This window comes from Nipponia nippon, unplaced genomic scaffold (genome assembly GCF_047370975.1).
Source record: "Nipponia nippon isolate SJK-2023a ecotype South Korea unplaced genomic scaffold, ASM4737097v1 scaffold_32, whole genome shotgun sequence".
Classification (NCBI taxonomy): Eukaryota; Metazoa; Chordata; class Aves; order Pelecaniformes; family Threskiornithidae; genus Nipponia; species Nipponia nippon.
This window is the reverse complement of record NW_028262350.1, coordinates 2,367,916-2,392,665: the sequence shown is the minus strand read 5'-3', so window position 1 is coordinate 2,392,665 and position 24,750 is coordinate 2,367,916. Positions and strand designations below refer to the sequence as shown.

At 68.1% G+C, this 24,750-nt stretch overlaps 2 protein-coding genes and 1 non-coding gene across 4 annotated transcripts; 2 read left to right on the top strand and 1 right to left on the bottom strand.

Annotated features, from left to right (window-relative positions):
* Nucleotides 1–2,441: 2,441 nt before the first annotated feature.
* On the top strand, nt 2,442–2,531 carry TRNAI-UAU (transfer RNA isoleucine (anticodon UAU)). The gene is given in 2 exon segments: nt 2,442–2,479; nt 2,496–2,531. It is a non-coding gene; the product is annotated as a tRNA-Ile (tRNA).
* A 2,179-nt stretch (nt 2,532–4,710) lies between these two features.
* Nucleotides 4,711–17,038, bottom strand: CACNB1 (calcium voltage-gated channel auxiliary subunit beta 1). Of its 2 annotated transcripts, XM_087769848.1 has the most exons (15): nt 16,760–17,038; nt 14,946–15,032; nt 13,141–13,260; nt 12,447–12,569; nt 12,213–12,349; nt 12,047–12,123; nt 11,590–11,735; nt 10,364–10,378; nt 10,122–10,202; nt 9,984–10,042; nt 9,150–9,259; nt 8,162–8,313; nt 7,948–8,043; nt 7,340–7,525; nt 4,711–6,059 (listed from the first exon to the last, which is right to left on the bottom strand). In XM_087769848.1, the coding sequence occupies exons 1-15, from the start codon at nt 16,844–16,846 to the stop codon at nt 5,607–5,609; spliced, it is 1,929 nt and encodes a 642-aa protein (XP_087625974.1). In that variant the 5' UTR covers nt 16,847–17,038; the 3' UTR covers nt 4,711–5,606. The 2 variants fall into 2 exon arrangements, with proteins under 2 accessions (XP_087625974.1, XP_087625975.1); XM_087769849.1 differs by lacking the exon at nt 11,590–11,735 and having other exon boundaries at nt 10,364–10,383.
* A 3,497-nt stretch (nt 17,039–20,535) lies between these two features.
* Nucleotides 20,536–23,531, top strand: RPL19 (ribosomal protein L19). Its single transcript, XM_087770388.1, has 6 exons — nt 20,536–20,736; nt 21,160–21,266; nt 21,717–21,839; nt 22,078–22,198; nt 22,527–22,637; nt 23,341–23,531. Exons 1-6 carry the CDS (start codon nt 20,732–20,734, stop codon nt 23,462–23,464), a joined length of 591 nt encoding a protein of 196 aa, XP_087626514.1. The 5' UTR covers nt 20,536–20,731; the 3' UTR covers nt 23,465–23,531.
* Nucleotides 23,532–24,750: the final 1,219 nt, after the last annotated feature.

Sequence of the window (24,750 nt, the reverse complement as noted above, 5' to 3'; positions counted from 1 at the left end):
GGATCGGGCCCCCGCCCTCATCCCAGGCCTCGGCGGCTGGGGGGGGATGTGGCGGCAGCGGCCCCAAGCCCCGTCCGCAGAGAGCGGGACGCAGCCAAACTGAGTTTTCTGCAAAGCCAGGCCCAGGCCGTGCACCCCGCCACAGGGCTCAGGGGGCCGGGGGAGCGCACGGGCCCCCCCAGAGCTGCCGGGGCTCGGGGACCCCCAGGGCTTTGGGGGAGCAGAGCCGCTGTGCGGGGCCTCGCTGCTGCAGGGGGGGATTAGCTGGAGACGGCGGTGTCGGGGCGAGCGCCCAGCGGGAGACGGATGGGGGGAGCGGCCGTGATTGCGCCCGAGGAGCGAGGTCAATATTTGCTCCCTAAGCCGCTGTGCAAACGCGCGCAGGGCGAGCGGGGGCGGCGAGCGGGGCCGGATCCGGGCGTCCTGGGCCGCGGCCTGCCCCGGGCACCGGCACCTCCAGGCCCCGGGGAGAAAGGAGTTTGGGGTGACCCCGGTGCAAGCAGCTGCGGTGGTTTTCCAGCCACTGGTCCGGGGCGTCCCCTCGCTGAGCTGCCCCCTTTCCCTGTGCCACCCATCAGCCTCCCCCCCTTCCTTTATACAGATGGGGAAACTGAGGCACGGTGGCAGGGGGAATTGCCCCGGGCAGCAGGGTCCCGGAGAGGGACCCCCCGAGGGAGGGTGGTCTCCTTCCCCGCAGCAGGACACATCCTGGAGCCCAAAGGAGGGGAAACCCTGGTGCACCCCGCTCCCAGCGAGCCACCGGCTCCGGGGACAAAACCCAGCCGGAGCGCTGCCTGCGGCCCCGTGCCACAGCCCCGCAACTGGGAACCAGTCCGGGGGGGCTCTTCCCACTGCAGAGTGTATTGGGAGGCCGGGGGGAGCGCGGGTGGCCCTGGGTTAGCCCCCCCCCCCCGTGTTTGGGGACACAGCGGTGGCATCATCTGGGGGATCTGCTCAGGGGAAGCCATTTGCGGGTTTGCCCCGCGCCGGTGCCAGCGCAGATAAGGGCCGGGACGCGCAAACACCTCGTTTGCAAAACCGTTGGGGAAGGTGCAAAGCCCGTCACCCCCGGGAGACCTGTGTGCACAGGGGGGGCGAGGGGACATGTCCAACTGCGTGCCCACCGCCGCCCTTCTGGGGGTCACAGCGTTTGCCCCCCGCTCCCTCCTCCTGCCTCCCCCTCGTCCCCACTGCACCCCACCGCCCCGGGAACGGGGGGCACAGACCCGGGAGCCGAAGCCTGCACGAAGCCCGCCGCGGCACGGAGCAGGGTGCTGGCACCCACCGCCACCCCGAGCCGCGGGGGGACCCGAGGGGCCGGCGGGGACCCAGGGCACCCCGGGCTGCACCCAAGGCTGCCCGGGGCCGGCGCTGGAGCCCAGCAGGCGCCGGAGCCAGACTGCTCCGAGGGGGCCGTTTACTTTGGGGCTGTTGCACCCAGCCAGGGGAAGGCTGGCAATTATGTTAATCCCTTAACCCCTGATTGCCTCCTCCTTCCCCATTAGGTGGGCAAACAGTTTTAGCAGCAGGGGCCAAGATAGGCCAGGGGCTACAAATAGCCAGCGCCCCGGGCCCGAGCACCCAATGCCACCCGCCAGCAGCATGCCGGTGTCCCCAGCCATCCTCTGCCTCGTCGCCTCGCTCCTGCCCGCCGCCTCCGGCTACCTCTGGGCCTGGATGTACTCCTTGCCCCAGCACCCGCCCGACGAAGCCGCGCTGGCGAGGAGCGCCAGCCCCGGGGACAACCTGGAGGAGGTGGGTGGTGGGTGCCCCCCCCAGCCCCGGGTGGGGGTTCCTGGGGGAGAGGAGGGGGGGTGCAGTTGCAGGAGGCGTGGGAGCCGGGGTGGGAGCAGGGGTTGCAGCATGGATGGGAGCTGGGGTGGATGTAAGGGTGGGAGCAGGGGTGAACGTAAGGGTGGGCGCAAGGGTGAACGTAAGGGTGGGAGCTGGGGTGGGAGCCAGGGTGGTGAGGATGGGAGCAGGGTTTGCAGCTGGGGTGAATGTAAGGGTGGGAGCAGAGGTTGCAGCAAGGGTTGCAGCTGGGGTGGGAGCAAGGGTGAATGTAAGGGTGGGAGCTGGGGTTGCAGCCGGGGTGGGAGCTGGTGTGGGAGCTGGGTTTGCATAAGGGGTGGATGTAAGGGTGGGAGCTGGGGTGGGAGCAGAGTTTGCAGCTGGGGGTGGGAGCTGGGGTGGGAGCCAGGGGTGTAAGGGTGGGAGCAGGGTTTGCAGCTGGGGTGGGAGCCAGGGGTGGTGAGGATGGGAGCTGGGGTTGCAGGCAGGGTGGGAGCTGGGGTTGCAGGCAGGGTGGGAGCCGGGTTTGCAGCCGATGGGCCCGGGGGGCAGAAGCGGGGCCCGGGGGGCAGAAGCGGGGGGCAGAAGCGGGGCCCGGGGGCGGGCGGTGGGGCCGGGAGGGAGCGCGAGCGCGGCGGGCGGCGCCGGGCGCTCCAGTGGCGCAATCGGTCAGCGCGCGGTACTTATAGGGCAGTACGCGAGCAATGCCGAGGTTGTGAGTTCGAGCCTCACCTGGAGCAGGACTTTTACGGGCTCCGGCAGCCCCCGCCCCCGGGTTTTCTTTTCCCGAGAGAAAACCCTGGAGCCGTGGGAGGAGGGGGGGGGTCCCGCAGGGAGGGGTCTCCTATCCCCGTTGTGCCCCGGCCTGGCCGAGCGCTGCTGAGCTGCTCCCGGCCTTAACCCCTCTAAAACTCTGCCACGCACCCACACCCGGCCCTGCTCCGCTTCCTAAGGTGCAAACAGAGAGTTTTTGCCCCGGGCTGCTGCTTCTGGCCTGTCCCAGGGTCGGGGATGGGGTGCGGGATGGGGCCCGGTCCCCTGACGTGCTGCGTCCCCCCGCGCAGGTGACGGCGTGCAGCCCGGGCAGCCCCTGCGCCCACGGGCACTTCTGCGACGAGCACTTCGGGCTGTGCCTGCCCACGCGCCCCGCGGGGCAGTACTGCCGCCGCGACACCCACTGCGCCCGCGGCCTCCTCTGCATGTTCGGGAAGTGCCAGCAGCCCGTGCCCGACGGGCAGGAGGGTGAGCAGGGGGCTGGCGTGGGGTCGGCGGGGGGACAACACAAGGGACAACCCCCCAGCCTCAACCCTGGGAGCTGGGGGCCGCGACGCTGACGGGCAGCCTCCAGCGTCAGCCCCAAGGGTGCAAAGCCAACGGGTGCTGGGGGCACCCAGCCCCATTGCTCCCAGCGCCTGCAGCCCCATCCCTGTCCCCCAGCCTGGGGGACGCGGTGGGGGTCTTCCACCTCCCAACCCCGCTTTCCGCCCCGCCAGGAGCCCGGTGCCAGCGGGACGAGGACTGCGGCGCGGGCGGCTGCTGCGCGCGGCAGCACGGCGAGCGGGTGTGCCAGCGGCGGCTGGCGCTGGCCCAGAGCTGCCATGTGCCCCCCGGGGGTCTGGCCTTCAGCATCAACCAGGTCTGCCCCTGCCAGGCCGGGCTGGTCTGCCGGGCCACCGCGCCCGGGCGAGAGTGAGTACGGGGCTGCCGGGGACCCCCCGCGCCGGGGAGGGGGAGCGGGGGACACGCGGGTCCTGCCCTGGGCGGGGGGGATGGAAACGGGGCAGCGACCGAGGTGCCACCGACGTCCCCGTCTCCTCTCCGCAGGAAGGCGTTCGAGTACTGGCCGGAGAAGAGCGAGTGGAGGTGCCGGCAGCCCTGAGCCGGCAGAGCTGTATTTATTCCCTGTAAATAGCGTGTCCAGAGCCCGCCGAGCGCCCACAAACCCAGCCGAGCGCCGCGCCGAGCCCAGCTGCCGCCGGCGACCATCACCCTGGCGGCGGGGCGGCTGGAGCCCCACTAACTTCGGGTCTTCGCCCCTTCACAGGAGCCGGGCAGGTCCCAGCTCCGTCCCCATCTCGGCCCCGGCAGTGCCCCCTCCCCAGGCACCCGCTGAAGGCCCACCCCAGGCAGAGACACGGCGGTCACTGCAGAGCCGAGTTGTGCCCGGTCTCAGCGCTGGCCCCCGGCACCTGCGGACCCCGTGCGTCGCCCCGCGCGGACCCCACCAGGCACGGCCGCGGGGCAGGTCTCACCGAAATGTTTATTACAAAGAACCAAGCGAGCGGGGCGAGTCCCCCCACACACCAACGAGAATAAATAAATAAAATACACTTTGTCGGGTCTTTTAAATAAAGTTTGTGGAGTGACATAAATACGGGACGTCCCTCTGCCCGCGGGAGGGCCGGGGTGGCCCCACTGCCCGGACCCCGGCCGCTGCGGGGGCGAGCACCGGGGCAGGCAGGTCTCAAAGCACTTGGCAGGCAGTGACACCGAGTCCCCCCCCAAAAAAAAACAAGGGGAAACTGAGGCACACAATGGGTGGAGGCGGCTTGGCGGCGGCAGAACCGGGTTGCCCCGAGCCCCCCGACCCGGGCTGGCAAGGCTGGTGGTCTGGGTAAGGCAGTGACCCCGGGGAGCCCCAGCATCACCCCGGGGGGGGCAAGGGGCTGCCCCATAAGTGAGGGCTGGATGTGGGGTGTCCCCAGCCCACCCGGGTGTGGTCACCCCCCCCAGAGGTGGGTGACGAGGGACGCCCCAGGGTGGGCGCAGGAGAAGGCAGTGCCCTGGGGTGCTGGGGGGGGGGGGGGAAAGGCAGCCCTGCCGGGCAGGGGGGGCGCACAGACAGGCTCACAGACAGACAGACAAACGGACACAGCTGGGCGGGGCGAGAGCGGACAGGCACGGGGGGGAGGGGGGTGGGACGGGGGGGTGGGGGGCAGGGGCCTGGCGCTGCCCGGCGCACCCCGGTGGTCCCAGGGGAAGGGGGGGCGCAGCGAGGGGCCCCCCGGGGCGGAGGGCCCCCCGGGTGCTGCCCGGGCTGCGGCAGGCCAGGGCTGGGCAGCTGTTAGCACGTGTTAGACCCCCCCAAAACTGGCTCAGATTTGCCCCCCCCCTCAATTCAGGCAGAGCACCTCCAAGGCAAACACATGCAAACTCCCCCCCCCGCCCCCCAGGCAGGCAGCACCCCAGGGGGGCACGGCCTGGGGCAGTGGGGACCCCCCCACCGCCTGGAGCACCCCAAAGCCCGGCACACACCACACACGCATGCACCCCCCCCCAACTGCGGGGGGGGCTGGGGCCGCAGCCCTGCAGGGGTGCAGTGCCAGGCTGCAGGCACTGGCTGGGGCGGGAGGCAGCTGGCAGGGCCCCCCCCACTACCACCACCAGCTCAGGGGTCCCCCTGCAGCCGGGTGGCAAACAGCACCATGGAGAAGCGGGGGGCACCCGGGGCGGGGGGGGGGGCAGCCAGCAGGCAAGGGCTGGGAGGGGAGCACGGCCCCCCCCGTGCCCGGGGGCAGGGGACGGGGACACGCCGGCCACGGGCAGAGCCCCCGGGGTCCCCTTTGGTCACTTGCTCTCCCTGCCAGGCAGGGAGGGCCCGAGGCACCGTGAGATGCTGGGGGGCTGTGGCAGCGGGGGGGGAGACCCCCCCACACCAAGGAGTGGGGCAGGGGGAGTCCCCGGGGCAAAACAGGGGCTCCCCATGGCATGGCTGGCCGGGCTCTGGGGGGGCACCAAGGCAACCAGCGGGGCTCTCCCCCACCCCAACGCCGGTGCTGGGGGCGGGGGCCATCCCCTGCCCGCACCCCCTCACCCTAACGGATGTAAACGTCCTGGCCCCAGCCCTCCGCGTCGCTCTGGTCGAGGCCGAGGGTCTCCGGTGGGTCGGGGCAGTAGCGGTCCTGGCCCTTGGCTCGGCCCCGCAGCCCCCGGCTCTCGCGCCCGGGCTCGTCCTCGTCCCAGGTACCGGGGCGCTGGTGGCTGGGGGGGACGCGGGGTCCGGCGCCGGGGGGACCCGGCGGCTCCTCCTCGCCGGGGTCTGTCTCGGTGTCCATGCAGCAGGAATCGCCGGGCTCCGTGCCGGCCGAATCCCGGCTGCCTGGGGTCTCCGAGTCGAAGGTGTCCTGGCGGGACAGGCTGCGGGGGCCCAGGCGAGCGGGCGGCGGGGGGGGTCGGCCCTGCCCGCGGCCCCCCGCTTCGCCCGGGCCCTGCCGGAGGCGGCCGTGCTCCCCCTCGCGCGGCGGCTCCCCGGGCACTAGGTACGGACCCTGGTTAGGAGAAGCAACCACACCGTGCAAGGAGGGATGGACGGATGGACGGACGGGGGGTTAGTGGGGGGGTGGGTTAGCTGGGGGGATGGCGGGGGGGACACATGCGCTCCTGCCCAGCCTGGCCTGCCCGCACCACGCCGCTCACCCATGACACGACAGCGGCAGGTCTCAGCCCACCACCAAAGGGCACCGGGGGGGTCGCCCGGGCAGGGCCAGGGCAGGACGGGGGTGATGGGGGGGAAGAGCAGCTCGGGGAGGGCTGCGGGATGGGGGCTGCTGCGCCAGCAGTGTCCCGCTCGCTGGAAGAATTAGTGACAGACAACACAGGACAGACGTCCCTCCTCGGCCTCCTGCCCTGGGTGGGTGCCGCGGACCCCCCGGGCTCAGCACCGTGAAGCCCATGGTGGGACGGGGCTCTGCACCCCGCTCCCAGCCGGTCCTTGCCCACACCAGGACACCCCATAAGCCCTCGCCCCCGCCACGGCTCCCCCAGAGCTCCGGAGAGGCGTGGGAGCGGGGGCTCCAGCATCCCGGCAGCCCCAGGGAGGCACAGAGGGGACCCGCGTTCCCAGGGGGTCTCGGAGGGGGCAGATTCCTGGGGGACCCCAATCCCCAGGGGGGCTCCAGGCCTGGGAGAGGGCACAGATTCCCCAGGGGGATCCCAGCTCTGGGCTTGGCGCCGGCCCCAGGCAGGGAGCAGACCCCTGGGGTGGCCTTGATCCGGGGAGAGCAGATCCCCAGGGCTGATCCTAGGGCCAGCCCCAGTCCTGGATGGGGAGCAGATCCCCAGGGGTGGCCCCAATCCCAGGGGTGGCCCCAAACCTGGGACGGGGAGCAGGTCCCCGGGGGGGGCGATCCCAGGGATGGTCCCACCCCAGGGGTCTGCAGTTCCCCAGGGTGGCCCCAAACCCAGGGGTGGCCCCAAACCTGGGGGACTGCAGCTCCCCTGGGTGACCCCAAACCCACGGTGGGGAGCAGGTCCCCAGGGGAGGAGATCCCAGGGATGGTCCCACTCCTGGGGGGCTGCAGTACTCCTGGGGGGGCCACAAGTCCCTGGGGGGGGCGATCCCAAGGATGGTCCCACTCCTGGGGGGCCGCAGTTCCTCGGGATGACCCCGATCCCAGGGGTGTCCCCGAGGGCGGGGAAGTGGGGGGGCGTCCCCGCTGCCGTCTCACAGCGCGTGCTCCTCGAGGGGTCCGGGGGGGCTGGGGGTGGTCTCGGTGCCCCCGCGCCCCCAGAGGCCCAGGTTCCTGCGCAGGGAGGTGAGCACCTGTACCTGGAGGTTGGAGACGGGCGCAGGGCTGGCGGCCAGGGCGGCCGTGGCCATGGTGCGGTTCAGCAGCGGGTTGGGGGGGTTGCTGCTGGGGGGGTGCGTCGCCTTCCAGTAGGCCTCCAGGTACTCGGCCAGGTGCTCGCAGGCCTCTTCCAGCTGGTTCTCGTCCAGCACGATGTCGAACATCTCCTGGGGGCGGGAGGAGACTCTGGGGCAGGGCGGGGCAGGGCGGGGCAGGGCGTGGCCAGGGTGGGGCTTCTGGATGCAAGATGGAGGCTATGGACCAGGGCGGGGCCAATGGGACAGGGTGGGGCCAATGGGACAAGGCGGGGCTTCTGGACCCAGGGCGGAGCCTATGGACCAGGGCAGGGCCAATGGGACAGGGTGGGGCCAATGGGGCAGGGCGGGGCTTCTGGACCTAGGGTGGAGCCTGTGGTCCAAGCCAAGGTGGTAGGAGGAGCATCTGGCCTGCTGGGGCGGAGCCTCTGGCAGGGGTGGGTGGAGCCAATGGCCACAGAGCAGTGGCAGAGGCTGTGCAGGGGCGGGGGCGGGGGCGGGGTCAGGGCGGGGCTGGGGTGGGGTCAGGGCAGGGCTGGGCGGGGCGTACTCACGGGCGGGCACTGCGCCAGCTTGTCGGAGGCCACCATCTGCACGTTGAGGTGCTTCGCCTGGGACTTGCCCCGGGACTTCACCAGCCGCTGCAGCACCTGGGGCAGGAGAGGGCAGCCCAGGGTGGCCGCAGGGACCCGCCACTGCCCGGCCCCCCCCAGCACAGTGGGGCAGGGGCTGGGGCTGCCCCCCACCCGCCCCGGGGCCCGCACCGACCTTGGGGGAGGTGATTTTGATGTAGACGATGATGGGGGCCAGGGACGTCTTGGCCAGCTGGGCCGGGTGGTTGATGGTGTCAGCATCCAGGGCCACCAGCTGCAGCGTCCGGGCCAGCTCGAAGATGCGCTCGGTCTCGCTCTGGACCTCGGCTGCCAGGGCAGGGAGAGAGCGAGGGTCAGGGGGACAGCGCAGAGGGACCGGCGAGCACGTGGGGGCTGTGGGGGCAATGGCTGGGAGATGTGACAAGGGGAATGGGATGGGGACCGGACCAGGAGGCGTCTTGTACTGGGACTTGGCCACTCCAATGTCACCCCAGCCCCAGGGATGGGGGGTTCACTGAAGAAGGGAGGTGGCAGTGGGCTCCCAGCGCTGGCACCGGCTGGGTGAGGAAGGGGCAAAGCCCCCTGGACCGCGCACACTTGGGGCGGGGGGTCAGACGGGGCTGTGTGACCAGGGTGTCCCCAACCCTCAGGCTCTGCCCAAGTGGCCGGACCCTGCTGCGTCCCACAGCCTGGTCACGGCCAGGCAGGGAGGATGGGAATCCACGGGGACACGTCCCCCGCTGCTCCCCGCCGGGCAGGGGGCTGCCAGGGGTCCCAGCGGGTCCAAGCTACATACCCAAGACATCTGTATCAGGAGCAGGGGAGGAAGGAAGCAGCGCGGAGGGGAGGAAACCCAAAGGAAAGGAGAAAAAGGAAAGGAAAGAAAAACACAACAGAGAGAAGATAAAAGGGGAGGAGGGGGAGAGAAACTGAGTCAAACCGGCCGGGGGGAGCGCAGGGCCCCGGGTCCCCCCTGTGTTAGTCACCCCGTGGCAGTGGACCCCCACAAGCCGTGGCCCAGCGCAGGCGGGATGAGCACCCCGGGATGGACAGGCTGGGGGACGGGAGGCTGCCGGGCTGATACAGATGGCGGCTTGGGGGGGTCCCGCTGCCCGGCCGGGCAGGGGTCAGCATGGGGCGGCCGAGCCGTGGCACCGCCTTACCCAGGCTGGAGCGCGTGCTGGAGCGCTCGATGATGGTGTGTTTGCTGGGGTTGTTCAGGACGGAGCGCTTGGCCAGGGAGATGTCAGCCGTCACCCGTGTGATGGAGATCCTGCCAGATGGAGAGGGCACGAGTGGGTGGGGGGAGCGAAAGCGGGTGCAATCCCCCAACGGACACACCCACCCCCTTGGGACCCTCCTGCCACCCCCTTCCTCCCAGCCCGTGCGCGGGGCTGCCTGGCGCTGGAGCCACAGGACTCCTGGTCCTCGGGGGAGAGCTCCCCCCCAACAGCAAGAACCATGGGGCGGGACTGAGGGTCCCCCCACGGAGTCAGGGGTCCCCCCGTGGTGTTAGGGGTCCCCCATGGGATTAGGGGTCCTTCACAGGGTTAGGGGTCCCCCGTGGGACTAGGGGTCCCCCGTGGGATTAGGGGTCCCCATGTGGTGTTAGGGGTCCCCTGTGGGATTAGGGGTCCCCCCATGGTGTTAGGGTTCCTCCATGGGATTAGGGATCCTTCACAGGGTTAGGGGTCCCCTGTGGGATTAGGGGTCCCTCCATGGTGTTAGCAACTCCCCACAGGGTTAGGGGTCCCCCGTGGTGTTAGGGGTTCCCCCATGGGATTAGGGGTCTTCCACAGGGTTAGGGGTCCCCCCATGCTGTAACGCGTCCCCCCGTGGGATTAGGGGTCCCCCATGGGATTAGGGGTCCTCCACAGGGTTAGGGGTCCCCCCATGGTGTAAGGTGTCCCCCCGTGGGATTAGGGGCCCCCCATGGGATTAGGGGTCCCTCTATGGGGTGAACAGGGGTCCTCTGGCCACGCAGCCGCCTGTCTCACCTGCCGTCAAAGCGATGCTTCAAGAAGTCGAAGAGGGCTTTCTGCATCATGTCCGTGACCTGGGGAGGGAGGAAGGCAGGGAGGGAGAGCATGGGCCTGGGGTCCCCCCCCGTCCCCCCCGTGCCCCCCGCTCCTCACCTCGTAGCCCTTCAGCGATGGCCCCACCAGGATGATGGGCCGCATGGAGGGCACCACGTCGTACGGGGGCACGTGCTCGGCCTGCGGAGCAGAGCCGGGCGTTAGCGGGGCCGGAGGAGGGATGCGGGGGGATGCTCGGCTTCGCCCCTGCGAGGGCAGCAAGGGGGATGGGGGGGGCTGCAAGCGGGGGGCACCCCGTCCCCTCCCCGCGGGCGCTCCCGGGGGGTCCTGACGCTACTCACCGATTTCTGCTTCTGCTTCGCTACGTCCCGAGAGGCCGCGCAGGGCCGGGGAGGGGGCGAGAGAAGACAAACAAGGCATGCGTGTTATCCGCGGGCGTGGGGAGCGGGGGCACCGAGCTGGGCTGGGGGGCCGGGGGATGCACCTGTGTCCCCCCCGGGGGCTGCCCCTGGGGACACGCCTGTGTCCCCCCGGGGGGCCGCCCGTGTTTCACACGAAGCATCGCCCTGCTCTCAGGTTTGGGGTGCAAGCGGGGGCTCTGCGGGGCTTGGGGAGCAGGGTGGGGGCACTGCTCGCCCCCCACAAGCCCTTGCAGACACCCACCCCCCCCCGCCCCGGGCTGTGGTTGTGCCCGAACCCCCCCCCCGCCCCCTTCTGCCCGGTTTGGGGGGGGGGAGGAACGGTCCATTCCCATTCGCGGGGGAGGCGAGACAGCGGCCGTGCTGGCACACACCATGCGCACACCGGGGGACCCCAGGCAACGGGGGCACGGACTGATCCATCCCACGGACCGCGGGGGGAGGCAGCCACGGGCTGATCCATCCCACGGACCACGGGGGGAGGCAGCCACGGGCTGATCCATCCCACGGACCGCGGGGGGAGGCAGCCACGGGCTGATCCATCCCACGGATCATGGGGGGAGGATCAGTTATGGACTGATCCATCCCATGGACCGATCCATCCCATGGACCATGGGGGTGGGAAGCAGTCATGGACTGATCCATCTCATGGATCACAGGGGGAGACAGCCACGGACTGATCCATCCCATAGATCACAGGGGGAGGCAGCCACGGACTGATCCATCCCACGGACCGCGGGGGGAGGCAGCCACGGACTGATCCGTCCCACGGATCACGGGGGGAGGATCAGTTATGGACTGATCCATCCCATGGACCATGGGGGGGAGGCAGCCACGGACTGATCCATTCCATGGATCACAGGGGGAGGATCAGCCACAGACTGATGCATCCCATGGACCACGGAGGGAGGCAGCCATGGACTGCTCCCCCCACGGTGCACGGGGGTCCCCCCGCCGCCCCGTCCCCCGCAGACGCTCATGCCCATGCTGTGGCGCGGGAACACGCCGTGGCGGCACAGGCAGGGTGCTCGGGCAGCGTGTGGCCCCCAGCACCCAGCGGGTGCCCCGCAGCCCCCGCCAGCCCTCCCAGGCAGTGTTAGGGCAGGCAGGGTGCAGCAGGCGAGCGGGGGGCCGGCGGGTGCCGTTACCTTCCTAAAGAAGGGGATGCGCTTGGTGTGGGCGGGGGGGGTGGTGACACTGCTCACACTACTCTTAGGGGAGCGGTGGGTCTCCATGGCCTCCTCCTCCTCTAACTCATCGGGGTCAAAGGCAAAGCTAGGCATGTCCAGGGCACCTGGGGATGGAGGGGCAGCCGGAGCCGGGGAGAGGGGAGGGAGAAAAGAAGAGCGATAATGGCGATGGAAGAAGGGAAAAATGGAGATGGGGGAGCTGGGAAGATGAGGAGGGTGGTAGGGATGGGAGGGGGGAGAAGGAGGGGAGAGGGGTGCCCAAGGGAGGGGGGCATGCACCCGCCTGCCTGCACCCGGGGCAGAGGGGCCGGAGCTGTGGACGAGAGGGGGTTACCCAGCGGAGGGGGGAAGGACCCCCCCAGGCTGGACCTGCCCCACTCAGGCCGGGGGCTGCGGGGAGCCCGGACACTCTTACCGCTGGCCGGGGGGGTGGGCCGGCGGGTCCCCGTCACCACATCGCCCAGGCTGGAGCTGGAGTTGTCCCCCGATTTGCTGGATGGGAGAAACACAGGGAGGGAGAGGAGGGTGAGGGTGGGATGGGGGGGTTGGGGGGAGCCGGGGGGGTCGGGGATGAGCCCCACCTCGAGCTCAGGCGGTTCTGCCTCATCTTCTGCTCCTGCAGCAGCCTCATGTTCTCCAGCTTGACGGGGCTGGGGATGAAGCCCACCTCGCAGCCCTCCTTCACCAGCCGCCCGATCCACCAGTCGTTGTTGTACTTCTGCACCAGGGAGGGGGGGAAAGGCCTGAAACTCCCAAACCCCCCCAGGGTGACCCCAGCCCCGCACCTCTGCCAGCCCCCCGAGCCCGTTCCCCACCTCCTTGATGTGCAGGAAGTCTTTGGGCTCGAAGCAGATGGCCATGCCCTGCACCGGCATGTCGTCGCTGGCAGACGGGTTGTAGCCAACGTTCGTCCGAACGGCAAACGCCACCGGCTTCGTCTGCCAACAGGAGAGGGCTCAGCATCTTCCCCCGCCCCAAACCACGGAGACCCCCCACAGCGAGAGCCGGTCCCCCCTCGGGCCAGGCAGGTGCCGGTGCCGGTGCCACCGGCCGGGCGGCGGGGCTGGCTCGGCTCCTATGGGCACCGCGGCGCAGTCGCTCACCGGAGCTTGGGCTGGGGACGCTGTGGCCACAATGCCCTGGGAGCTAACGAGGGGCTTGTTAGCTAATTGCCCTGGGTCCGCAGCCAAGGTGCAATAGGTGCTCAGCCAAGGTGAGAACCCAGGCATCTAGGCTCCCAGTTCCACCCAGTAGACCCCACTGCCTTCCCAATGCCACCCAGTGATCCTGGGGCCACCGCTCCAGGGGATGGGATGCTGCTGGGACGGAGAGCAGGGACAGCACGTGGTGGCCTGGCAGGGTCCCTGTGCCTGGGGTCAGCCCCTTCCCGCAGTGGGTCCCATCCTGCCGGGACAGAGGGTGCAGAGGGGCCAGGTGGGTGGCACGGGTACCTGCCTGCACCCGGGGAGGTGAGGGCAGGCAGGGGGGTCTCCAGCCCAGCCATCCCACCTTGGCTTTCTCCAGCTGTGCCATGGCCTGGCGCTCGGCCTCCTTGCGCAGCGCCTCCCGGTCCTCCTCCAGCGACACATCCGAGTCCGAGGGGCGGCTGGTGTAGGACTCCGCCGAGCCCTGGGAGAGCGGGAAGAGGCGTCAGCCTGTGCCATCCTCCCCCAAAGGGGGGAACCCAGCCCCAAGCCTGACCCCGTGGCCATCTGCCCCCTCCAGGACCCTCTCTCTAAGGCTGGTGTCCATCATCGTGGCTTCTGGGCATGCTGGGGAGAAACCACCCCTGAAAGCTGCCTCCTCCCCAGGCAGGGGCACCTCCTGCCCGGTGGCATCCCGGCGGGGTTACGGCAGGCCGAGGGCCGGCACAGCTGTTCCCACCGCTCCGGCAGGGAACGTGATACCAAGCCGGCGCCTGCTCCCGTCCCGCTGCCGCTGGCCTCCCCGGGCCTCTTGTCAGAGCCGGGAAGGCAATGAGGACCCCTCACGCCTGCCCGCCGCCCCCCGGCTGTCCTCCACCTGAGGGAAGGCCAGCGGGGACAGCGCGGTCCCCCACCAAGGGGTCCCATGGCGATGGGGAAAGGGCGCTGTGGGGCGACTCGGGGTTGCCCCAGGACAAGGCTGGAGCTGGGGTGAGATGGGAGACCCCCTGCTCACCCCCCACCCCCTGGGGCCGGAGCCCGGGTGGGGGGCAGCGGGGAGACCCATGGGCTCCCCCAGCCCCGGGACAGCAGGCGCTGCAGGGGTGAAGGCGACGACTGTTCCCGGGGGGCTGCTCCCCCCCAGCCCCTCTATAAGCCCCTAAGCCCCACCAGAGCCCCCCGGGGTTGTGGGAGCCCCGTCCCCCATTTGCCCCATCCTTTCCAAACACTGGGGAGGCGGGGGCCGCTCTCCTTCGCACAGGCCCCTACCCTCAGCCATGGGGCAGCAGCCCCCCAAGGGACCCCCTCCCCAAAAACCATGGGGCAGAGATCAGCTGCCCCATCTCCTCCTCCTGCTGCTGGGGCCCTGGCCCTTCCTGAGCCCCCCAGCCCCATGGCAAGACCGGAGGGGCCTTTGCGGGGGGGTCACTCGGGGTCCAGGCACGATGCCCTCACCCCGCAGACCCCATGGGTCCCACCAGCTCCTGGGACCACCCGCTCCAACCCCCATGGAGCCGAGGGGAACCCCGCACCGAGGGCAGAGCCAGCAAACCGGGACGGGAGGGTGCCCCAGACCATGTCCCGGGTGCCGGGGGGCAGCAGGATGGGGGGGGACGCTCACCGGGGCGGCGGGGTGGTCTTTGCCGGCTATCTCCATGGTGGCAGGGCCGGGGGCGAGTGGGTCGGGCGGGCGTTGGGCTGGGGCGCCCGTGGGTCAGGTTTCAGCCCTGGGACGTTCGCAGCCACCCGGGGTATATTTAGCCCAGTGGCGGGCAGCGGGTGGGGGCCAGGGGGGGCCGCAGGGGCCGCTGCCAAGCCAGCAGCCCTGCCGGGTGGATGGGGCTTGGGAGGGCAGCTTTGATGCCAGCCGGGCAATGCCAGGGCTGCAGCCCCTGCCTTGTACCCCCAGGAGGGGCAGGGACCCTGGGGGGGGGGGGCTACAGGACCCCAAATATGGGGACGACGACTCCCCCCAGCACCCAGCGCAGGGCAGAGCGGGGACGCGGGTACAGCCGGGTCTGGCTCAGCCATTGCAATGCCCGCACTCCCCCCAGGCCAGGCTCGGTTGCAAACCCGGTCCCCCTCCTCAGTCCCTGGCGGGACAAGGGCCCCCCCAGGCAGGCAGGTCCCCCGGGACCCCCCAGGACAGCTGTCCCCCCCACCACTCACCTGCCGGACGAAGCTGTTGGAGGTGGTGTCGGATGAGGTGCTGCCGTCTGAGCGCTTGAAACGGCTCTTGCGCTTGCTGTACTTGCCCTGGGGAGAGAAGAGGGGGGCAGGAGGGGAGCGCTGGAGCCCCAGGACATGGGGGGCAGCTCTGCCCCCCCAGCCCCAGCTGCCCCCCAGATGCTCCATCACCCTCCACCCCCAGCTCCTGGAGAACAAGAGAAGGGAAACTGAGGCAGAGAAGGGGAAGGGGCTGCCCCCCTGCTAAGGGGCCATGCAGCCCCCTCCCCAGGGACCCGGCATCGCCTTATCCGGGGGGGGCTGGATCTCCGATCTTCATGGAGAGGAGAGGGAGCCAGTGGGGCTGACCAGATTTGGGGGACAGCCTGGCTGCAGCCCCCAAACACCGCGGCCCCCCCAGCCCCAGCCAAACCAGAGCCCAACCCGTGCCCCTGGGGAGGCGGCTGCTGTGGGGGCACCCCACGCACACCCGCGTCCCCATGCTGCCACCCCGGTGCCCGAGCCCCGCACACACGTGTGCACACCCCGACCCCCTGGCATGGGCACCATCCCCTCGCCCATGCACGCTCCGTGTAAAGGGGTGCACATGTGTGCACCCGCACGCCCACCGCGCCAGCCGGCACCCACCCCGCACCCCCTTGGGACCCCCTGCTTCCTCCAGTGCCTCCTACTGGGATGGACTGGAGGAGATGGGGATGCCCCAGTGCCGCCCCTGCAGCACCTCCTCGGGGTGGGGGGGGGTACCAGAGCACGCTGCGGGGGTGTCCTGGGGGAGCAAGAGGCTGGGACATGCCGGGGCGAGCGGGGCTGTCACCTCCCCGGCGTCTCGGAGGGACAGCTGGGCCCAGCTGCCACCCAGCCCAGGGATGGGTGGTCCCCGCACCGGGCAGCACCGGGTATTTTTAGGTCCTTCGCCCCAGCCCCCAGCCCTGGCCCCCCACCCACCCCATCTGCCGCTCCCAACACGGGATGGACATGGCTGGGGCTTGGCAGTGAAGGTCCCTGGGTTGGGGACGGTGGCCCTGCCACCGGCGTGGGGTTCACTGCAGCCACCCCCCCCACCCCATAGACGGGGAAGACACCCAGCCCTGCCAGCACCCGGGCGGCTGGATGTGGCCAGGGCCTGTGTCTCCATCCTGCCCCCCCCCCAAAACTGTCACCCCAACTGGTTGATGCTCCCCAGGCTGCCACGGAGGGGGGGTCTGTCCCCATGGGGGTGTGCGGGGTGGGGAGCCAGACCACGGAGATGAGGTGCTCCACTGGCCCGTGGTGCCCCCCACCCCATTAGGACCAGGACACATCCCTTCCCCGTGTGTCCCCCCAGGGTGAAGGGGACAAGGGTAGGGGGGCACCACCCTGGTGGAGTTTTCCCAATTCCTAAAAGTTTCCCAGTGCGCACGACACCCCCCACACCCACCTCCCCACCCCAGGGTGCTCCGGGTGGGCAAACCCCAGAGGGGGTGTGTGGGGGGGGGAGCAGTGACACAGCAAGCAGCACAGAGCCCCCCCCTCCATGCACTCCCCAAACCTGGGGGCTGGACACCCCCTTCCCTGGGATGCTTGGTGTTATGAGGAAGGGGGGGTGACTGCATTTGGGGTCCCTCCTGGGATAGCTTGGGGGGGGGGCACCCTGTTTTGCATGCTGGGGGGTGAAATCCCCCCCGTTATGGGGTGTAGGGGTTGGGACAGGCGGAATTGATGGGGTGAGCCCCCCCTCACGCACCCTGGGGCTGTGAGCGATGGCACCGATGCAGCCCCCCCGCAACCCCTCATCCCCAAATTCCCGGGGGTGTCACCTGGAGGGCGGCGTTGTCAAAGACGTCCATCTGGATGTCCTGCGTGGAGCTGTAAGGGGTACGGGCCATGCCGCCTTCCCGCACCATGGAGCTCGCCGGGGTCGGCGGGGACACACACGCACAGGGACAAGACGATGACGATGACGATGGAACCCAGGCCTGGCCTCCGCCGTACTGGCCCCTGACGGTGACGGCGGCCCCGGCGTGCAGCGAGAGCGAGAGGAGGAGGAGGAGAAGGAGGAAGGAGGAGTAGGGACGGCGGCAGGGGGGGACGAGGGATGGCGGGCGGCCGCCTCCGCCTCGGCCGCTCCCACCGCGTTCCCGGGAGGGATGCGGGATGCAGGGATGCGGCCCCCCCTCTCCCTTCCCAGGGAGGGCACCCCCAAAACGGCTCCTTCCCCTGGGGGAAAAATGAGGGGGTGATGCGGATCCCCCCCTCCCCAAATTGGGGGGGGCACAGTGGTGCCCACCGCAGCTTGTACACCCAGCCTTTAGCCTGGAGCAGACTTGCTTGCTGGGGGGGGACCCCAAAAAGAGACGGGGGGACGCAGGGCCCCCAGGCTGTTGTGTGGCTTGGGGGGGGAAATGCAGGGGCAGCCGTGCCCCCATCCCCAAACGTCAGCACCCAGAGCGAGATGTGCCACAGTCTGGGGAACCCGGGGCTCCCTCAGGACAAGGCTGCCCCTAAACCTCCAGCTTCTCCCCCCAGACCCTCCCCAGCTGGGGTCCCCGCAGCCTCAGAGTGACCCACGCCCCCCCGAGCCCCTCTGCTCCCCAGGGGCATCCATGCCCGCACACAGAGCCATCTCCACACCCCGTGCGAAGCATCCAGGGAAAGGGCACCCCGGGGACCCCACAGCAATGGGGGGATGCCTGGGGACAGTGGACCCCATGTGTAGTTGGGGAAGGGGCTGCACTTGGCACCCACCGGCCCCCAGCACGGCTGCAGCTGCCCTGCAGGGACCCCAGCACCGTCCCTGCCTCCTCACGCCAGTGGGTGCAAGGGGCAGACCACGTCTGCGGGCGGGCGAGGGCTGCAGGCAGCATGTGCCACGCAGGACGCAGCTTGCCCCTGCCCCCTCCCCAGGGAGCCCACCGGTGCTGGGGTGATCGCCTCCTCCCCAGGCAGGACCAGGCTGAGACCTCCCACACTCATCTCATGTCAACTGCACCGCAGGAGCCGCTGCTGCCGGCTGTTGGAAAGTTAAAAATTCCTTGGGAACCCCTCACCCCACGCCAGCGGGACTTTTCCTGCTCCAGTCCCAGCTCCCGCAGCTGCAGGACAATGTGCCTGGGGAAGCGGGACAGCTGACGCCACATTTTCCATTATTAGCGCCCATCCATCACCGGCACCGTAAGGTGCCTATGACGGCACCGACACACGCTTCGTGGCAGCCGGCAGGTGGGACAGGGAGGTTTGGAGGGGGGTGAGCTGCCCAAGGTCACGCAGGCTGGCACCACCGACCCCGGGACACAACCCCAAAGCCCAGCTCTGCGCCTTGTGCCTGGCCAAGCTCCAGGTGTTGGGACTTCATTGACCCCCCATGCCAAAGCCTGCCCGTCTCCTGCTTTGCCCACCTTGCCCAGGCCTGGGCCATGTGGCCGATGCAGGAGCTGAAGCCCCCGGAGGGTCTGTGGAGGGAGCAGAGGGTGGTGGCGAGGGTGTTTTGGGGAGGCAGAGCCAGGTGCCAGGGCAGAGGCGGCGGGGGCCCTGCCACCAGGGAGCCTGCCCGGAGGCGGAGGGCAAGCGCACCATTCCCAGGCAGCTGCGTGGGAGCGTAACGCAATTACGGCATCTCTCCCTTCCCGCTGCCAGAGCTGCTCCGCTCCCCGGGTCCCCCCCCCGCTGCTGCCTGCGCTCCCTCACGGGAGCTCACCGGGGTGCCTGCTCTGCCCCTGCCCGCTGCTGCGACCACAAGCAAGCTGGGCAGGAACAGAGCTACAGACATGCCCGTCCAGTGCAGGATGCAACGGAGCAGGCGGAGGAGGGATGGCAGACCTTCCCGGACCTCTCTGGAGGGGCTTGGGCACAACCAGCAGCATCCCTACCTGGGCTGAAACCTCTCCTCGAATTTGGGGCCAGATCGGTCTCTTCATCCCTGCTCCCCGGGAAAGCATGGAGCACAAGGTGACACTTCCATAGGGCTCAGGGACACGCGTGCCCCTGTGTCCCACATGCCATCTCCTGTCTCCAGCCCACGCAACTGGCCAAAAGCTTTACGGGACATCGATTTCCAGCGGTAAAACCCCAGAGCCGCTCCCGGGCCGGTAATTAAAACTCAGCCACTCTCCTGTCTCAGGAGCCTCCAGATTTCGCTGTTTGTTTTATGAAAATGATGAGTCAGTTTTTAAACAGCAAAAGCCTGTGTTTATCTGTGTTTTTCTCTCAAAATGAACCAAAAATCTGTTGCCATCGGCTCCTCTTGTCACGCCATATGTTGACTGTGCTACGGCCGCCAGATTCAAAAGGAACCGTTAGCATCTTGTCTTGGGTGTTTAACAAGGCGCCTTTGGGGGCTTTCACTCTCCAACCACTCCCAACCTTCAGCAGTTGGAAGGAAGGAGGGAAAAGAATCACTGCAAAACGATGAATTTTGGCGCTATTTAGCATCGGAGTGGTTAAAAAGCAATATTTTTGCTGGACAAGTTTGCTTTAAAGCGGGAATTCAGTCAGGGAGAAACCCCTGTGTTTTTAGGCCAGTTACAATCTATACATTATCATTCTGCAAGCTTTCCCTGCTTCCAGGAACTCTTCACCCATCTGTTCCTGGAGAAGCTCCAGCACTTTTCTGGGTCGTTTCTCCGACACGAAGGACAGCACTTGCCACCGGGCCCATTCCGAGCCTCACTACAGCATTTTCTGGGGAGGCGATTCTGGCTGGGGGAGTCTGTCCGTGCCTCAGTTTTCCAACTGCAAATGCTGCCACCAACACATCCAGACCTCACTTGTGCCTTCGATTGCAAATTGCTGGGAAGGTAAAACGCTCTTTGCAAACACCAGCCCTCACTGCAGCTGTTACCACCCCTGTCAAGAGGTTATTTCACAGGAAAATGTGAGTCCTCCCTTTTCTAAGCATCATCGTAAGCCGGTGACTGCGAAAGAGGTGGAACTTGATCCACTTGTGGAAGTGAAGCCGGATCTGAGATCCCAGCTCGCCTCTCTCCTGCACCAACCTCTGGACATTCACACCACCCTTCAGGATGACTTCTTGGGAAACAAGGAACGACTGCAGACAAACGCTGGAGAAACGGAGATCCCATTTCTTGCTACGAAAAGTAATGTGACAAATCTGACGTTAAAATCTTCCTAACCTACAGCTTCCTGGGCAGGCGGGGAGGGCAAGGAGGGACAACCTGCGCCCATGTTTCCTCAGGTCCAACAACGAGCCTGAACCCGGGCTGGGGGCAGACAACCCCCCGCCGCCCCCGGTGTGAGGGGAGGCCTGCAGCCAGGGCAGGGCCAGGCCCAGGGCAGGGCCAGGCAGGGCTGGGGCCTGCGCTGCCCACCGGCGGGGAGGGGGGGATCCCTGCAGCCCCCCTGCCTGCCTGCACAGCCCCCGGTCGTGCCCCGACCCCCAGCCCCGCTCCGTCCCAGTGCATCCCAGTACTCCCCACACTCCCCCCCAGTTCACCCACGTGCTGCCCGCCGCCTCCTCCACGCCACCGCGCATGCGCCGAGCCCGCCCGGCCCCGCCCGCCGCGCAGGCGCGGGCTGTACCACCCCGCGGCGAGGGGGGGGGATCAAGAGGGAAACTCGCCTCTTCTCCCACGTCCCGAGTGGGCCCCGGCGCCCCTTCTGTCCTCCCCACCAGCAACCCCACCGCGGTCCTTCTCTCGCCGCGTTTCGGGCCGCACCGCGGCCGCGGGGACGGAGCGGGGCGGGAGCGGGGTGGTACGTGCCGCTCCCCGCGGCGCTGGCTGTGGGCGCGGCCAGGCCCGCCGCCTCTTCCTCTCCGCCCGGCCGCCGCCGCCATGAGGTAAGGGGCAGCGCTCCGCCGCCCCCCCGGGCCTGCCCCGCCAGCGACGGGGAGCGGGGGTGATCGGCGGGGTGGCCTCAATAGCGGGGGCTTCCCAGCTGTGCTGCGGGGAGGCTCGGGGCCCTGTGAGGCGGCTGCGGCCTCCTCAGGCCTCGGGGGAAAATGGCGGTTGGGCCGTACGCTGGGGAGGGGGCGAAATGGCGGTCGGGGCCCGCGCTGAGGGGAGCCCCAGGGGTGCGGAGGGAGAGAGGGGACCGCTGAGCGGGGCTGGCCTCGCTGCTCTCGGGCCCTTGGCTGTTCCAGCAGCGCGGCCTGCGCCCAGCAGACCCGCCGCGGGCTGTCCTGGGCCTGCAGGCCCGCGAAAGCAGCGTCCGGCTGCGGCAGCGAGCGTTGGCGCTGAGCTGTGTGCGTGGTTCTCCGCAGTATGCTCCGGCTCCAGAAGAGGCTGGCCTCCAGCGTCCTGCGCTGCGGCAAAAAAAAGGTCTGGCTGGATCCCAACGAAACCAATGAGATCGCCAACGCCAACTCGCGTAAGTAATCCTCTCTCACGGACGCGGCCATGCTACGCATCACTTGTGCTGCGCTGTGGAAAAGGGATGCGTCAGGGATACAGGAAGATGCTACCGAGCTAGTCAAAAAGCCATGAGGTTGGCTTAGGTAAAATTCTGACGCTTGAGCAACTCCTTTGCGCTTAAGGGTGGAAGTGAGTCCCATCACCAGGATTTACAGAGCTCCCCAGCGCAGCGATGCGGTGCCTGGTGAGTTCTTGGTAGTGTTAGTACGTGGTGTCCCCCAAGACAACTAGTGAGGGAGAAATGGGAGGGGAAGAGAGCAACTGCAGCAGCATGGGGGGGCTCTGGGGGAAGGTCTGGCTCGTCCTTTCCGTTGGATCCTTTTCGTACAAGCGGGGTGGGAGCCTGTACTTGCCTAATGTGTCCTCATTGCACGTAAGGTGTTGAACATGGAGTTTCTTTCCATAGGTCAGCAGATCCGGAAATTGATTAAAGATGGTCTGATCATCCGCAAACCCGTGACCGTTCACTCCCGTGCCCGATGCAGGAAGAACACCTTGGCCCGCCGGAAGGGCAGGCACATGGGCATCGGTAAGTGCTGGCTCCCCACCGACATCTGGAGCACCATCTGTTTTCCATGGTACACAGTCCACCTACAAGCTTGTATTGAGCACCGATCTCCAAGAGTCTTGTGGCAGGGCCTAAAAAGGCATGGTTTGTACGTCAACAGTTTTCTTGAAGTAAAGAGAAGGATTAAACGCTCCAGTAAAAGGTGGTTGTTCAACTTGCAGAAATTTGGCCTCGTTCTCATCCTGCTTTCCCTCTCTAGGTAAGAGAAAGGGTACGGCCAACGCTCGTATGCCTGAGAAGGTGACCTGGATGAGGAGGATGCGAATTCTGAGGCGCCTGCTCCGCAGATACAGGGAGTCCAAGAAGATCGACCGCCATATGTAAGCCTGCTGTGCCATGCCCAGCTTTGGGTCGCGTGTCCGCACACTTGGATACCCCTTTCGTGCTGTATGCAGCTTCTGCAGCCAGCTCCTTGGTGTGCAGATCAGTGAAAGTAAATCCTCTCCGGGAAGCACGGCACCGGAGAGCTAATCCCGGCAGTTCTCCAGACGAGGCCTCTCCCTGCTGGGCAGAGGGCAGAGCCAGCGCAGCAGCTTCGGAGTGCATTGCTGCTCCGGGCCAGGAGGGGTGCAGGATGTCTGGAAGCTGCGCGGTGGTTTGATATCCCGGGCAGCCTCGTTTACAGCCCGTTCTGTTCTGCTCCGTTAGGTATCACAGCCTGTACCTGAAGGTCAAGGGTAACGTGTTCAAGAACAAGCGGATCCTGATGGAGCACATCCACAAGCTCAAGGCAGATAAAGCTCGCAAGAAGCTCTTGGCGTAAGTGCTGCCTCGCTGTTAAGCTTCAGTCTTGCGGGTTGTAGAATCGATTTCTTTTTATTAATTAGCTCTGCAGGCAGGTAATTCCTGGTGGCTTCTGTCGCTGGTGGCTCTATCTGGAGCCCTGGTGAAAAATCAAACCAAAACTGGGTAGGGCTGGCTTGAAGCAGAGAAATACGTAATCCCGGCAGAGCTCTGCGCCTTGCGCTGCAGGCGTAGCGGACGTTAGTAGCTCGTACAGCTGTAAACCGGTAGATCTACCGATCCAGCCGCTTGGATCAGTAAATGATTGACAAGGGGAGGTGAAAGAGGCAATGGATTTCAAAATCCTGCTGCATACTTGGTAAAAAAAGCCGCTATCTTAACCTTGGTCTCTAGGAAAGATGTGTGACCCCGGCCAGCCCAAACGGGGCCATCCCCGGCACCAGAATCCCAGCTCCTCCGCTGGGGAGGCGGCAGAGCCCAGCGTCCTCGCTCGGGGCCGAGCCGGCCCAGGGCAGCGCCGCTGGATCCGCAGTGAGGGCTGCGGCTGGCACGCGGGCGCTGGAGCAGAGCCTGCCAAGCCGCGCTGGCTTCAGCGGCTGGTTTGGTGGAGCAGGATCCTGTGGAGCACGAGGGGACCGGGGCGGGCGGTAAGGGCTTTCTCGAGGCCGTTTGAGGCGATTCCTGCGCATTCATAAACTCTTTAACTAACTTCTTGCAGCGACCAGGCGGAAGCTCGCAGGTCCAAGACCAAGGAGGCTCGTAAGCGCCGTGAGGAACGCCTGCAAGCCAAGAAGGAGGAGATCATCAAGACCCTCTCCAAGGAGGAGGAGACCAAGAAGTGAGCGCTGGTTGTCTTGTGTACATAGCGTTTTCCATCCAGGAGCAGTCAATAAAACACCGCATCCAGGACTCCTCCCGCCGAGTCTTGCGCTCTCTCTCTCTCCAGGGTTTCTGGAACTGGGAGGAGGGAAGGGCTGGGAAAGCCCTGCTGCTCTCCACCGCGGTGCTGGGCCTGCCCTGCCTGTTGGCAACCAAACGAGTTGGTGAGGGCGAGCCAGAGCCGGCCAGTCCTGGCACAGCCACAGCCGCCTTCCCCCTCCTGAGCCTCTGCCCCCCAGCGCCGCGCTGCCCTGGAGGGAGAGCAGGGGTCTGGGGGCTGCCCCTGCCACCCACCGCACCCCGGGGCTCCCTGCCCAGGCAGGGTCCGGCAGCAGCCCCCCGGGGGCGGTGCAGGAGGGCTCAGGGCCCAACGAGGACCCCAACCACCCCGGCAGGAGGTGGCCGATGGCAGAGCCAGGGGCACAGAGCCCTTGGCCTCCCTTTAGTGGCCAAAACCGGCTCCCAGCCGGGTCCAGGGGTGACCTGCTGCAGTTCAGCCGGGGAGGGACCCGGCCGCGGTGGCCTCGGGGCGGGGGCAGCTGAAGGCACCGGCGCATCCCGTTGGTGCCGAGATGCCATGGGTGGGGGACGCAGCCCCGGCAGGGGCTTCCGAGCGCGGGGGCCAGGGCCAGCACCCTCAGGAGCAGGTTCCCAGCCCCACGGGTCCTCGGGGCGGGGCCGGAGCCCACTGAGCAGGGGGGAGCTTTTGGGGGGGCTCTGCTGCCACAGCCGCCCCGCCAGCCCCTCAGGCGGTGCCCAGCAGGGCGGGACTCACGCGGGGGCAGGGGTCTGCGCACCCCCAGGCGCCACTGCGAGGGAGCTGGGGCCAGCGCTCGCACCAGGGACCCCCCAGATCCAGGTCCGGCCCCTCCAGACACCCCGTACTCGCTCCAGGACACCCCGCGCCTCCCCAGGTGGCTCCTTACCAAACCCATGCTGCCAGGCACCGCCATCCACGCCACAGGAGCAGCCTCCTGCACCATCCCTGGGGCTTTATAAGCTGGGGTGGGGTCCCCACCCCCAGGAGACCCAGCTGAGACCCTCCCACCTCATCACACAGGTGATGGGGCCACCTGGGCATGGGGCTGGAGGGGCCGGTTGCCCCTGCTGTGTGCCCCGTGCCATCCCCATGCACCGTGTCCCCAGGCGTCACCCCCGTCCTGCGCCGGGACACCCCGATGTGCCTGCGGTGCCCGCCACGTCCTTGGCCCTGCCGCCAGCTCCACCGCCGGTGACTCACCACGGCCGG

What these genes read in the sequence shown, in the direction of transcription:
- RPL19 (XM_087770388.1), top strand. An exon ending in GATCGCCAACGCCAACTCGC is followed by an intron (nt 21,267 to 21,716) that starts GTAAGTAATCCT and finishes TTCTTTCCATAG; the next exon opens with GTCAGCAGATCCGGAAATTG. An exon ending in GGGCAGGCACATGGGCATCG is followed by an intron (nt 21,840 to 22,077) that starts GTAAGTGCTGGC and finishes TTCCCTCTCTAG; the next exon opens with GTAAGAGAAAGGGTACGGCC.
- CACNB1 (XM_087769848.1), bottom strand. Translation starts at nt 16,846, where the DNA reads ATGGTGCGGGAAGGCGGCATGGCCCGTACCCCTTACAGCTCCACGCAG. An exon ending in CACAGCTGGAGAAAGCCAAG is followed by an intron (nt 12,570 to 13,140) that starts GTGGGATGGCTG and finishes TCCTGTTGGCAG; the next exon opens with ACGAAGCCGGTGGCGTTTGC. An exon ending in GCCCACCCCCCCGGCCAGCG is followed by an intron (nt 11,736 to 12,046) that starts GTAAGAGTGTCC and finishes CTCCATCCCCAG; the next exon opens with GTGCCCTGGACATGCCTAGC.